This window comes from Rhyacophila brunnea, unplaced genomic scaffold, assembly GCF_057557595.1.
Source record: "Rhyacophila brunnea isolate RB1 unplaced genomic scaffold, BYU_Rbru_1.0 scaffold_8, whole genome shotgun sequence".
Classification (NCBI taxonomy): Eukaryota; Metazoa; Arthropoda; class Insecta; order Trichoptera; family Rhyacophilidae; genus Rhyacophila; species Rhyacophila brunnea.
This window is the reverse complement of record NW_028233350.1, coordinates 19,875,503-19,890,381: the sequence shown is the minus strand read 5'-3', so window position 1 is coordinate 19,890,381 and position 14,879 is coordinate 19,875,503. Positions and strand designations below refer to the sequence as shown.

Here is a 14,879-nt window from a genome sequence, read left to right as displayed (position 1 = left end):
CAAATTCCATCAAGTACCCTTGGTCGATTTTATAATTTGATTATATATTGGATAATATGTAAGTTAAAGTTTAAAAAAGACTTTTCGGTTCATATGGTGTGAATGTAGGTGTGTAATGTACGCTTCATAGCTTTGCACCCCGGCTCTAGGGTGGAAATGATGTACCTACTTAATATATTTTATTTTTATTATGTTTATATTTTTTTATTAAGGAAAACAAACAGTTACATAGACTAAAAATATGTATAAAATAGACTAGAAAAAGATATTGAACAAGCAAAGTTTCCAAATAAATTATAATAGTTATAGTTAATCATATTATAATTTAAATACGTAGAAATTAGATAAAGAGATAAATGAGAAAGAACATTGAATAATTATAGACAAAAAAAAACATTTTTTTATGTAGGTACCTACCTTTATAACTATAAGTAAGATAAGTATACAATATTATATGTGCGTTAAGAATTATTGAAATTTAAAGATATTATTTTTACATAATATATATTTATTTAGAACAACATATTATATTAATACAAGTGAATATCATTTGATATAATTTTATGCGACGTAATAAGGAAAAAAGGCGTATCAGTGTAGTAAAAAGTGCAACGTTATAAAACGTATACCTACTTTACATCACTTCGCACTATCTATGCTTTGTGAAAATAATACCACAAATACACCAGACGCGCGCGGTAAGCTCATGATGGTTTGAGACACCCGCTACTCGCTCGTTTACCGTGTCGGCGCCCGTCCATTCAGTGCGGACACCTCTATGCGCGCAGTATGGGAAGAGCCCGCCGCATGTACGATCTTGCCTGCGTCGAGCTAGACGCGCCAAAACAACACGCGCGAACACCCGTCCCCGCGCATTGTCTACGGACACGTCGAGACGTGTTCATACGTTTGAGTTGCCCGCCCCGCCGCCGCCCCGCGCCCGCCAAACCACCACGGACGAGCACTAAGCGCTTGGCCGTAGTCATGGGGCGTCTTCGACGCGGAATTGGCGCGGGGACGGGCACGGGTAGAGTGTCCGTAGTAGCCCGCGCGCGTCCAGTCGTGTTCAGCGTCAAATCAGGGATAGGAAACCATAAACACAGAAAAGTTTTTACTGGAAAACTCCTATTTGAAATGGCAAAACTTTGCACCAAAATATGGGGCCAATGAAATCAATATGGAAAGCACTAATTTAGCAGAAAAATTTTATAACTTATACAAGAAACTGCGGGAACAACCAGACAAGTTTTTCGAAAAAGAGTAACATGAGAAAATATTTGATTAGGTATATTCTAATTGATCTAAGTTTTTATCTATTCTTTTTGAGTAATTTTTTGCGATCCGACTATCGCCTTTTGGCATCTTCAAACACCACCAATGGTGAATATACACTGTCATCTGATACAGTTAATTCCTGTTTATTTGGTAAATTTATATTTATGAATTTAAATTCAAATTCCATCAAGTACCCTTGGTCGATTTTATAATTTGATTATATATTGGATAATATGTAAGTTAAAGTTTAAAAAAGACTTTTCGGTTCATATGGTGTGAATGTAGGTGTAGAATGTACGCTTCATAACTTTGCACCCCGGCTCTAGGATGGAAATGATGTACCTACTTAATATATTTTATTTTTATTATGTTTATATTTTTTTATTAAGGAAAACAAACAGTTACATAGACTACAAATATGTATAAAATAGACTAGAAAAAGATATTGCAACAAGCAAAGTTTCCATATAAATTATAATAATTATAGTTAATCATATTAAAATTTAAATAAAGAGAAATTAGATAAAGAGATAAATGAGAAAGAATATTGAATAATTATAGACAAAAAAAAACATTTTTTTATGTACCTACCTTTATAACTATAAGTAAAATAAGTATACAATATTATATGTGCGTTAAGAATTATTGAAATTTAAAGATATTATTTTTACATAATATATATTTATTTTGTACTACATATTATATTAATACAAGTGAATATATAATTTTTATATATATTTGATATAATTTTATGCGACGTAATAAGGCAAAGAGGCGTATCAGTGTAGTGAAAAGTGCAACGTTATAAAACGTATACCTACTTTACATCACTTCGCACTATCTATGCTTTGTGAAAATAATACCATAAATACACCAGACGCACGCGGTAAGCTCATGATGGTTTGAGACACCCGCAACTCGCTCGTTACCCGCGTCGGTGCCCGTCCATTCAGTGCGGACACCTCTATGCGCGCAGTATGGGAAGAGCCCGCCGTATGTACGATCTTGCCTGCGTTGAGCTAGACGCGCCAAAACAACACGCGCGAACACCCGTCCCCGCGCATTGTCTACGGACACGTCGAGACGTGTTCATACGTTTGAGTTGCCCGCCCCGCCGCCGCCCCGCGCCCGCCTAACCACCACGGACGAGCACTAAGTGCAAGAACGTAGTGGTCGCGCGGGGGCGGCGCGGCGGCGTCTTGCGAAACTCAAACGTATAACCATGTGTAAAATGTTCGTAGACAGTGTGTTTTTTCGGGCATAATACACACGGTTATACGTTTGAGTTTCGCAAGACGCCGCCGCGCCGCGCCCGCCAAATGACTACGGACGAGCACTAAGATTATTTGCAATTACACGCAACGATTCAATCGCGTTAGTCCTTGCTTTTGATTGGTTTAAAATAAACATAGTGTTGCTATTATAAAAAATATAGGTTGACCGAAAACTAGATATTTCTTAGATTGGTGGCTACACTGAACGCATTCCCGCGCAATTTTACATCAAAAAGACTGAGCTGTCAAACCTAGCGAGCATCTGTTAAAATTTACGCGGCCATTTGACATTTATAGAAAGTTTTGTATACTTATTGTTAATTTACATCATGCATAACTGGGCGAGCTTGAATCTCCAAACCATTCGATTAAGACTAATTGTAGCGAGTATGGCTATATTTCAACTGGCTCAGGCGGTCAGGAATCGCCGTTAACAAAAACACTGGGTCAAAAGTTGGCTAACTGAAGAACAGCGTGATCGCCATTGAATATAGCGAATTTTTACGTTCCTCGCTATATCTTTGGCGTGTATTAATTCGACGAAGACTGTGTCCTCGGTGCTACTCCATATATATTTTTTGAGTTTTCGCCATCTTGTAGTTGTTCAGTTGTTGAAATCGACCAGTAGAATGAAATGAACGACCGTTTGCATGACTCGCGAGCAGGCGCGTATTTGGGTATTTTCGCACACTTTCGGAAATCTTCGCTTGATAATGAATGGATCGCATGACGGAATAATAGAAAATTTTCCACTTTTGTCCTGATTGCTCATGATCCTTGAAAACCATAGAGAATTGAGTTTGACAGTCGTGGCAGACGATCGGGCCAGACCGAAGCTATTGGTACATGGAGGTACGCCTGGCTTAGGTATATTTTTACTAGCCAATCTTCTTTTTGCAAGAAGTCTAGAACCTTGTAATGGTGAAATAATTTGAATTGGTTTGGTTGTAGGAACGCATTCAAATGCTTTAGGTTGAAGACAGGGCGTAGGGCCCCGTCTTGTTTCCTAATCAGAAAGAGTGTTGAGAGAAAACTGGGGGTTGGGTCGACGAGAACGTTTCCCCTTGGGAGTACCTCGGCCATAGTGTAAGGTCGAGTGCCTTCCAGGCTGAAGCTCCTCTGGAAAGGGCCTTTTATGAGCTCCCCCGGATGTTCCCGCTTGTCTAGATGAGGATTCTTTTGGTTTCAACTAGAAAGTTTCTCCGGTCAACCCCCCTTCTGGAGGAAGGTGGCCAGTTGGTCCTTATTAAATAGAGACTCCGAGCTCGGAGGAATCTTTGAAAGTGCCTCCCGAGAGAAGGTATCCTTCAACGAGGCCAAAATCACCTGGCGCCGAGCCTGTATAATTTCGGCGCGTTTCCCGGTGAGGATTTAGGTAATGTCCTCACAAATTTTATTATGGTTGGACTTGTCCCCAAAACCCTCTTCGATCTTTTGGTACAAACCCGCGGCAGTCATGGTGGTTTGACGATCGATTGCCTAATCCACCAACCCTTGCATAGCCTTCCAGAAGCTGTCCCGTTGGGAAAACATCGCATTCTGGAGGGCCGAGATCGTCCTCTCCGTCATATTATGGTTATTCGACGAAGAGCGATCGTATCGACGTAACTCGTCATTCAGCCCTAGCTCTACAATCGTAGGGGCCGCCAAAAATTGTTTTTGATCGTTGTTGTACCTTACACCGGCCCAATCGTCGGAGTCGAAATGTTGGAGTCCAGCCAATTCCAAGACTCGAGCCGAGTCTGGCTTGGGGAACTGGTACTTTGACCCCCAAGGTTGTCTGGGGGCCGGGCCTTTTCTCCGCCTTAAGGGTCGGCGGTGGTTGTGCCACTCCTTGTCGGTTCCCCTGCTGAAATAAGGTACGAAGTGAAGATACCTCAAACATTAGCGTCCTGATTGACGCTCTGACATCGAACTCTTCCTCCTGAAGAAGTTCCGTTTCGCCGTCTGAAGTGTCCATCGATTGTAAACGTCCACGGTCATCTGGGAGTTGCGCCATATTCACTGATCACTGAATGTTCACTTAACGATCACTTAATGTTCAAGATAATTTTGTTAAATAATTACGAACGAAATATCAGACGCTACACCTAGTCAAAATGGAAGCCAAATTCCTAATGCTGGGTCCACACTGGCAACATGTCGCGCGACAACCTCGTTAAATTTTAAGATTATAGTATGATAATTATCGTAAAATTTCTTAAGCAATTTTATTATGATAATAATTGCTTAAGAATTTGGGTATTGGCAGAAAATGAAATGACCAACGACAAGAAATGGGATAAATTAGTAAAATAACTCCTCACGCGATAAAGGAAGAGCAAACTCTATCTCAAGGACTTCAAAGTCAAATTTGAATAATAGTTTTTACATTAGCTCATAAAAAAGAAAGTGGTCCAAAGTCACCCTGTTTTAAGATACAATACATTGTATTTTATATTAAGAAGGATGGTATCACTAATCACTGTCCACTCATTTATTGCTTATTTTGATTTTGTGGGATGACAGCTGGTCTTCAGACATAATCACGTAGAGTATTTTTTAAATACATCTTGTTTATCACGAAACAGACTGCAATCTGCACAAAAATATAATGTGGTAAATTTTACCCAGCATGTTTATATTTTCGGTCGACTTTTTTGACGTTCCGAGTGTGCGATTCGATTAAAACGTGGAAAACAACTCACAACTATGGCCTCTGGAGGAAATGACCGCCAGACGGGGACAGTGCCGAAAACAAAGGCTCGTAATAACTGCAATGTACCACAAGAAGTTGTTACTCCTACCAGAAGAGACATTCATTCTACCAATATAATGACGGTACGTTGAAATCTTAATTTTTATCTTCTAATTGATGACGGAACCTACCTCTTACATTATCATCTCATACATTTGCACAAATGTATACTTTTGAATTTTATTATATTACTCATTCAACGTGCGCTCAACCGATACTGCTGTCAATTGTATATTTGTTTACCAATACAGCACATGTATGTTTGTGTAGTGTGAATTTTGACTGGCCTCATGTGCTATTCTAATTTTAGCATTTCCAATGCTGGCCATTCTATATTTAGGACAGTTCCCATTTGTCTGATGCATTCATTATACACACTGGAATGAAGACGAAATTCCAATGATTTTTTTTGCATTTCCTATTTAAGATACAAGATATTTTAGTAAACACGCAAGCTAGGTAGTTGTGGTTAATTCATAATTAAACATTATTTGTGGTGTGCTATAATTATTAACCAGATAATTAAATGTGTATTAATATTGAGGTTAAAATGGTGCTTTTTCATTTTTGAAATAGGTTGTTCCAAATTTAATTACATGCAAGTGAAACCCTCTAGTATTGAATGTAGTACCTACCTATATATCGACCCGTAATCGGCAGAACAACGTAAGCGACACTTTTTGGTAAATTGCGTTTTAAACTGAGAACCGTTCAATATCACCTAGCGCGTAAGTGACAAAAATATTAGAGCCCGATCTCATTCGCATGACATTTTTTTAGGGTCTGTGCCTTTTAGCGTTTTAACTTGTACCGCATTATAAAGTAGAGCAAAACAACGTAACCGACGTTATTTGATAGTGTAAGCTACGGTACGGTTTATTCGGTGGTCCGTCTGGTAGTGTGTTGTGCGAAAACCGATTTGGGAGCAAAGCTCGCGCCGTCCAGTAAAACTGGCTGAGATAAAATAAACCTGGTAATAGAGTTTATTAAACAATAATTACCCGCCGTTTCATCTCACTACTGTCGGAATAATCTACGAATAATAGTATCTTCCTGTAGATTTTTGAAATGTTGAAAATATATATAAAATTTATACTGAAAATTTGGATTCTTTGAATGAATCCACTAATGTCGTGATTCAGAATGTTTTCAGAAACGTATTTAATAGACAGTAAGTTCAACTTGGGTTTTCATCTACCCCACGGTGGCCGCGCGGCATAAGCGTTGGACTACAAAGCCGTGGGTCCCGGGTTCGAATCCTGGGTCTGGCAAGTACAAAAATTGTTTTTCAATTTGTGTGTGTCAGGGTATGGACCTAATAGGTTGAGCAAGTGGCTGACATCCATTTCTCGTGAAAAACAAAATCTGTCAATACAAACCTCCACTCTGTGGAGGCCCATATGATCCTATCAGGATCGGACATGGTCGAAAAAAAAAAAAAAAAAAAAAAAAAAAAAAAAGATAATAGTGTTCTTTTTGCGAGAAAATAACAAATATGTCTGGTGACAAGAGACTTCGGCTAATTGAAATGAATACTTAGAAATGTCCCCTTACCATAAAGGATAAATGCAAGGAGATGTTCTTTAATGATCTGGCCAAAAGTAAAAATCACAATGATGTTTTGTGCGCAAGTTTTGACCTCGAGAAGGTGCAAAAAACTCCGTAGTCGAAAATACGCATACTATAATGAAAGTATCTATGAAAGTGGAAAAAATAATGGATACTGCTTTTTATGGGGTGAAACTGATGGTAAACGTGGCAGTAATGAGATCTCCTAAATAATGCACAAATCTTTGGATAGGACTGACAAAGCGGGAAAAAATCAAGGATTTATTATACTGTGATTGGTCAGAATAAGAACCGGGCAACACTGGCTATGCTATCTTATATTATGAAAAATTCAACTTTCATTGAATTGATAGAAATACATTTTCTATTACCAGTGCGTCTATTCTGTATTTATCTGCCGCTAAAGTGATAAAGTGATAAATATTATCAAACTTAGAGTAGGTTTGTATCATAGAATTGGCACTTATTGTAACAATTACAATACGTTGATTGTAATTGTTGCAATAAGCGCTACATTTTAACAGCACCTCTCTTACTGCTGTTAGAATACAGCACTTATTGCAACAATTACAATACGTTGGTTGTAATTGTTGCAATAAGTACTAATACTTTTATACAAACCTACCCTAAGTTTGATAATATCTATCACTTTAGCGGTCGATAAAGTATAGAATAGACCAACTGGTCGTACTACGATGCTGGTCGATTCCATTCATGCGAGAATTGAGTCATTTATAATCAGACTATCAGAATGACCTACCATCATTTCCAACTCTAGGTCATCATTTCATATGCAGAATTCCGTGACTGGAAATCTCTCGCTGCTACTTGCATTGCTTCAAAGTTCAAAATTAAATTTGGTGAATTACAAAAGGCATAATTTAAAAAAACTTACCAAATATTGTACCTACTCTGGTGACAGTAGGACTAAACTGTTAGACCTAGAAAATGTCATCAGATCCCGATCAAATGCTGTGATGCTTTAAACGCCAGCCACCCTTGCTGTATAGTGCTAAATCACCAATATCGGAGATCGAGTATAACGATCTTAAAAGTATCTGTGTTAAATGTAATATCCCTCAGAGATGACGGATGAGTTTATGAAACTGCCACATAGATTATCAGTGGAAGATACTTTACCGGAATCCGATCAGGAAGACGTGAATGAGGATAATACAGCGATTACTGCTTAAAAAATGAGGGACAATAATTTTTTTGTAAGATTACAATTTTATTTTATCATAATTAGTAGGTCCCCGTACTTAATTATGTACGAGTAGATACGTACATATTTCATTTTGAAAAATAACAATACCTAATAATATTAATAATATAAGCGAACCCTTAAAAATACCAATCATTTATTTTTATTTTACCTATGTGGTTAAGTATCTACAAGCAAAAATATTAATTTAAAAAGTATTTTTAATTTATTTAACAACGCCCCCTTTCGTAAAATAAATGGGTACTTATGTTATTTATTTTATTACTTAATTATTAATGCCCTGGCATGATAATTAGCATGAAATTTATAAATAAAAACAACTACGCCAAATAGCGTAAGCGACATGCCTGGAAAAAATATCGCGTCATAGACATAAGCAAAACAGCGTTACCGCCACTATCTCGAAAACTAACAGCATTAATGCAATTGTTTTATAATTTCCGTATAGGCAGTAACCAATTATTAGTAACCACATTAACAGAATTCATTTTTAGAACTAATTACGGAAATAATTAAGAAAAAACCTTCTCCTCTAAAATTTATGAATTGTCGCTTGTTCTGCCGATTAAGGGTCGATATAATTTTTTGTAACTAATAATTTATTATTCTTGTGTTTTTGTAATAAATAATCTCTCTGACACATTGATCATTGTTAATACTTTAGTACCTACCCGACGCAACAATGAATTGATGAGATATAATCTCTTACACCAGATATTTATTGTTGTACTGTTTTACAGAATTCTGTCGATTGGCTTCCCGTATCGGAGCATAATTCTAGACAAACACAAAACAGAGCGCGGAAACCGACCAACGCACCTGCTGCCGACAATGATTACACAGATCTCGGTATGAAATATCAATTTTTATAATATTACAAGTCCGCATAGACGGAGAATCATTTTTTCATTGTAAATATTATATTTATGTTCTTTACTAAAAAATTTAAAAAACTACCACCTACATAATATCCTTACTCATGAGAATAGTGATATAAGTACAGTACTCTCTCAGTAATCCGCCACCCCAAAAACCAGACAAGCGGCCAATTAGTGAAAGCGGCGGATTATAGTGCATACATACAAAATATTGTAAAAATTAAAACAGGTATTTCGTAAAAATACTTTTTTTGAGAAATTTGTACTAGCAAATTACGGTTTTATTTATAATCAAAATATTAAGCAGTAAATCACTTGACACAACCAGTAAGTTGTTCAGTGAGGTAGATATTCCTGAATGACTTAGGATTCCTGGCTTTCCCTATGACTAAAAGCTTCATTTTGTCTGTCCCAATTGTATTGGAGCACAACATAATTGTGATGCGGTCGTTGGGCACTTTTCTCCGTAGTACCTACGTTACATTCTTCGCGATGAACGTATGTTTTATGAAGGAGAAGTTTTCAAAATAAACCCGTCTCATCTGCGTTGTATATCTACTTGCACGCGGCGGACTATTGAATTTGATAATTGAATACCAGCGAATTATAGAGCTTGATTTTGTGCTTTCAACTAGTAAACATAACGGCGGACTATAGTAGTTGTCCGATAATCAAGCGGTGGATTACCGAAAGTGTACTGTATCTAAAAAAATCTATTTTTTTTATTAATATGTTTTTGACCTCTATATTTCATAATTACAATAATTAAGAAAATGAAAATGTGTTGAGTAAATACTATTTAAAAGTTATAGTGACTATTTTTAGGAATCAAATAAATATATACTGAGTCAATTCTTCTCACCTCAAATATTATTAGATGTGAATAACCGATATAAGACTTTGACATCTTCTATTGTAAATACAAGGCCGTCTATATTTTAATTCATGATAAGTTGTGGTAATTCAGAATGTTTTTTAAAAATTATCATGAATTATCATTACCACGTAAATGCTGAATCTCTTGAAAAATTACTTCTTACTTCAGAGGCATTGATATTTCGCAGAATAATCACGTTCAAACTTAAAAAAGTGTTAGTGATATCAGAGTTTCCACTGGGGAATAATGTAAATATTATTTAAGTAAGGTGTGTTTCAGTGCACATTGTTCTATAATGTTAATGTTAATATTGGGTCAAAATTGCTCACTTCGTGTACTTTCTTTTGCTTATATCATTTTGTATAGGTATTCATTTTTTAATTACACTGCTTAAATTTTATAACGTGTACTCTTATAATGTGTGTAAATAAAATAAAAGAGTTACAAACTTAATTCTCAAATTGACTTCTTTTTAGAGTATATCATAATATTTACAATAATTTTAATAATCTTGGACTTGTGTTCTTAAATATATCGATTACATAGACCGAGTGCACCGCTAACCGAATTGAGTAAATTTATTGTATTTATAGTTTATCCATGTTTGATGCTAAGAAGATCATATGGGCATCCACAGGGTGGAGGTGGTATTAACAGATTTTTGTTTTTATGAGAAGTAGATGTTATCCACTTGCTCAACCTATTAGATCCATATTCTGAGTACAAATACACATTTAAAAAACAACATGTGTATGTGCCAGACCCAGGATTCGAACCCAGGACCAACGACATTATAAGCCAAAGCTTTACTAGATCGGCCATCGTTAAAGATATGCTATCTTAAACATTATATGTAACATTCTGTAAATTTGTAAATGCAATTTCGTTCTCAAATCATCCTTAATTACTATTAATATTTCTTTATGTTTTAATGTTTGAAAGAGGACAGGTCAAACCAAAACATGAAAATTATATACAGTTGCTATGAAAATAATAATGACATTTTATATATCATACACATGTTTGAATCATGGTTCACACATAAATAAATGTGTTGTGATGTTAATATTGCTCCTAACTCATATTTTTTACTATACATATATCACTTGTACTCGTTTAATCCTCAGCAACTCATTTATTGACATGAGTGTGATTATGTCAAATAAGGAAAATGATCCTGCTTCTAAATCCTCACTTATGAGACATTTTCTAAGTGTAGAAAAACTCTTCTACAAAGAATAGTTTTTCTATGGGTACTTTGCAACTTGTCTACCACACTCAAGTGACACATAATTAAAGTGCGCTTCTTAGAATGTCTGTATTAAACAATGATATCTCTTACAATTTTTTTGATTCAGATTCATCTATAGGTCAAGAAGGTGGCAGTCGCTTTGTGCCAGTTCGTCCACAACCCAGAACATTAGTATTACGACAGAGAGACAGCATGATGGATAATGCTGACGAGTCTGCTTACAACACTATTCTTGGAGGACATAGTCCTCACACCAGCCACACTGCCGTGATGATCGTCAACCCGACAACGCCCAACTCCAATCAAGCCAATCAAAATATGGTAAAAAAATTAAACCAATCATATTTTTATTCTTTTTTAGCATTGTGAGTCATAGGTTTAATAACAAAAGATCAATATAAATCTTAAATTATCTTCTAAATTTCATATATTTTAAATTAAAAGTAAATTACATCTTCTATAATTTTATACCAGGGTTGCAAGAAAAATAAACATTTTTAATTAATTAATTAATTACATTAAAACTAACTTATCAAGTTAAGTATCTTTATAAAATCCTGTCACTATTGGAAATTTTATCATGTTAAGGATGAAATTTTATAACTAAAAACAGATTTGTGTCTAATAAACAATGTTATTTGAGCATTTTAATTTGTAATACCTATTATGTTTTCTATATGTTTGAAACTGACTGAAATAAAATATTGTTGTATGCTATTTCAGAATCCATCTAATTCCGGAACTCGCAACAGTGGTCGTGGTCTTTCTGCAGGCCGCGACACAGTCTTTGTGAATAACACGGTTCCAGTCGGACCTTACCCGGCCGTTAACAATGCTAATGCTAAATCCAATAATCTGGCTCACGATATCCATGACTCTTCACACCACAACGGCATTAGCCAGCACACGAAGAATGACATGACTGGCCATAATCACCAAATCGACCAAGGCGTAAGTGCTGCCATGTATTTTTACTCTTTGTCATTATCTTTTGAATGCCTCACAGCCATGCTGAAATTGAAACCGATTTGAAATTATCTAATCGAGATTAATAACTGTTTGTGTTTCAATTATGTTTAGTCTACCCGAGCGGAAAGTGTCCGCACAATGGGTGAAAGCATGGTGACAGCTTGTCCGGACACAGCACGAGTTGAGCAGAGACTCGGACAGATTCGGGAGTATATCAGAGTCACTTCCACTCTCGTTGACAGCATGAGAAACTCTGAAGATGAGGTAATCAGATCGCCAATTATTCGTGGTGAATTTTAAGTTAGAAGTTGCCAAGTCTATTGGTAATTTTATTATTTTTATCAGTTCCGATTGTTGAATTTATTTGTATGAGTAGGGCCTCAATGAACATAAAGTGAGTATCCTCTGCATATCCATCTGCATAGTGGACATCATACCATAAAAGTTGAGTCCTCTCTTCCCAAATAAATCAACTCTTCCTTACTGTTATGATGTTGACTTATAATTTATATGTATATAATTCTCAATATTCTATTAAAATTTCCTTTGTTTAAGCAATTAGTTATATTAACATACTTATTTAATGTTTATTATTATTTCTTACCATATATTCTATATCGATAAATTATTGTCTTACTGCATAGAATGTCAAGTTACGTTAAACTGAAATAACGTTGACAAAAAAATATTGACAGCTGAAAAGGTTCTGAGGTATTCATGTAACGACACATACAAAGTCAGAAATCTTGCCATTTTTTTTAAATTTCGATCTCCCGATGATTAATAAAATATTTTTTAATTATAATGTTAAAAGTATGCAAACGACACAATAAAAATTGAATAATTATAAATGAATAGTCAATTACGTCAAGCTGATGTAATTTAGTTTTAATTTATTATACTATATTGAATATATTCTATTCAAAATGAAAACTGCTGTTTGGTTTTGTGCATGTGAACAGTTGAGAAACCAAGTATCTTCATTGAGACGGAGTAACCTGATGTTAATGGAAGGTATTTGCCAGGACCCCGATATGCAGGACGATAGTGATATTGAAGAACTGAGGGAGACGTTGAAAAATTTGCAAGACAGTGAGGCCAAATTGGAGGGTATGCTTACCAATACTCTCACCGTTGACGATGATACTAATAACGATCAACAAGTCTCCCTTCATGATGCATCCGATAATTATACTGTCGAGTTGCCAGAAAGCGAATCGCTTCAAGACGTGGATATTGTAATGAATGGTAAACTGCCCAAGGAGGAAGACGAAAGCTTCAAGATTACTCAATTAATATATTCTATTTTGAACGGCGAAGAAGGCAACAAAGATAGTTCAATGTCCAATATGGTAAATATTGATAGGCCACGAGTGCTTGTTGCGTGTGTTGTTTTTCGTGTTGAAAAAAACCTCTTAGCCATTTAATTTGTCTGTGCTAATAATATTAAAAGTTTACAAGACTTAGATGTGCATAGTAATCGTGTGGTATTTTATGATCCAAAAAATATTTGGAAAACGATTATATGACAGGCTTTTCATAGTTTAACCATTTTATGGCGATTGTAATAAATATTTGTAAAATTATTAATATAAGGTTGTACTGTGCAGTGATGATTGTTTTTTTTACTAACGCATTAAACTGAATGTGGTCTCTAATTTAATGCTTTACCTAATTGGGTCATAATTGGTACACAAATTTTTAAAGGGAAATGAAATTACTAAAAAATTTTGTGTGCCATAATAATATGTTAAATTTAAAATGGGAAATAATGTGAATTGTGTTTGTAGTATATTTTATACCATTATTATTTAGGCATTCCACTTTTTCTATGTATATTATGTTCTCATTTATTTTGTTATTGAGTTTCCATAATTTTTCAGATCAGTTTAATATAAAAAAAAATGTACATATTATGATATTGACCTACTGACTGATTGACTGGATACTATATCGAGCAGGGTTTAATTAATGTGATCTTACAGGAAGCATTACCCCGTCCGAGTTCAGTTCAAAGCAGCGGATCGGCTTATAGTGACAACGATCTGTGGCAGAGTGAGCTTAAAGCTAAAATGGAAGTGTCTCAATTGAGGTTGGCTGCGGCCCTTCAAGAACAGAAGAGACTGCTCAAATACCAGGTTTGTACTACACGATGTGAATCATTCACAACATACATCTTCATCTCAAGTTGGGGTGCAGATTAATCATTTCCGACTATTTTGCTTTGATTATTTTTGCATGATTCATACGTGCTGTGGGAAAACTGTGATACAAATTCATGTTTTTTTTTCTATGTGTGTTTGGATCCAGAGCATGGACTTAATAGTTTGAGTGAATGGCTGACAACTAACATCTCTGTGAGGTAGCTAAGATCCGCACCGGGTTATAAAAATAATGATATGATTATTGTTATGAACGCATTGGCATTGGCGGCCTTAGGCCCGAAAAAGTAGTAGGTCAATTTTAAATATATTATTTTAGTTTGCCTTTTCGTTGTATACTTAAAAGACGTATTGCAAATTGGCTTTTTATACATTATAGAAGAAGTGCTAGAAATTGTTATAGGTAGATACTTACATACATTTACATTTTTCACATCACCTACCATCGTTAACCGAAATTGCACACAAAACGTTATAATTCTTTGTAAATTAGGTCCACTTGCCACATCGCCAATGCCACAAAACTTCACAAAAATGTTATAAATCACTAAAAATCAAACTTTGTCTATCTATTTATTTTAATAACTGTGCCAAGTACTATTTACATAAGATTAAAACAACTTTTTCAACTGTCAGAAGTACGAGTCGTCGTCACGTACTG

General features: G+C 35.5%; 1 protein-coding gene across 15 annotated transcripts in view; it reads left to right on the top strand.

Annotated features, from left to right (window-relative positions):
* The first annotated feature begins 5,018 nt into the window (after nt 1-5,018).
* Nucleotides 5,019-14,879, top strand: part of LOC147064016 (uncharacterized) — a 33,436-nt gene continuing 23,575 nt past the window's right edge. For 4 of the 15 annotated variants that reach the window (XM_085959167.1, XM_085959166.1, XM_085959165.1 and 1 more), the window contains exons 1-7: nt 5,630-5,745; nt 8,821-8,929; nt 11,194-11,408; nt 11,811-12,038; nt 12,168-12,320; nt 13,019-13,408; nt 14,042-14,194. In XM_085959167.1, coding sequence (XP_085815293.1) covers nt 11,280-11,408; nt 11,811-12,038; nt 12,168-12,320; nt 13,019-13,408; nt 14,042-14,194 — 1,053 coding nt within the window. In that variant the 5' untranslated portion in view covers nt 5,630-5,745; nt 8,821-8,929; nt 11,194-11,279. Of the gene's footprint in view, nt 5,370-5,629; nt 5,746-8,820; nt 8,930-11,193; nt 11,409-11,810; nt 12,039-12,167; nt 12,321-13,018; nt 13,409-14,041; nt 14,195-14,879 lie in introns of those variants that run through there. The other 11 variants (XM_085959162.1, XM_085959160.1, XM_085959157.1 and 8 more) reach the window with 5 other exon arrangements.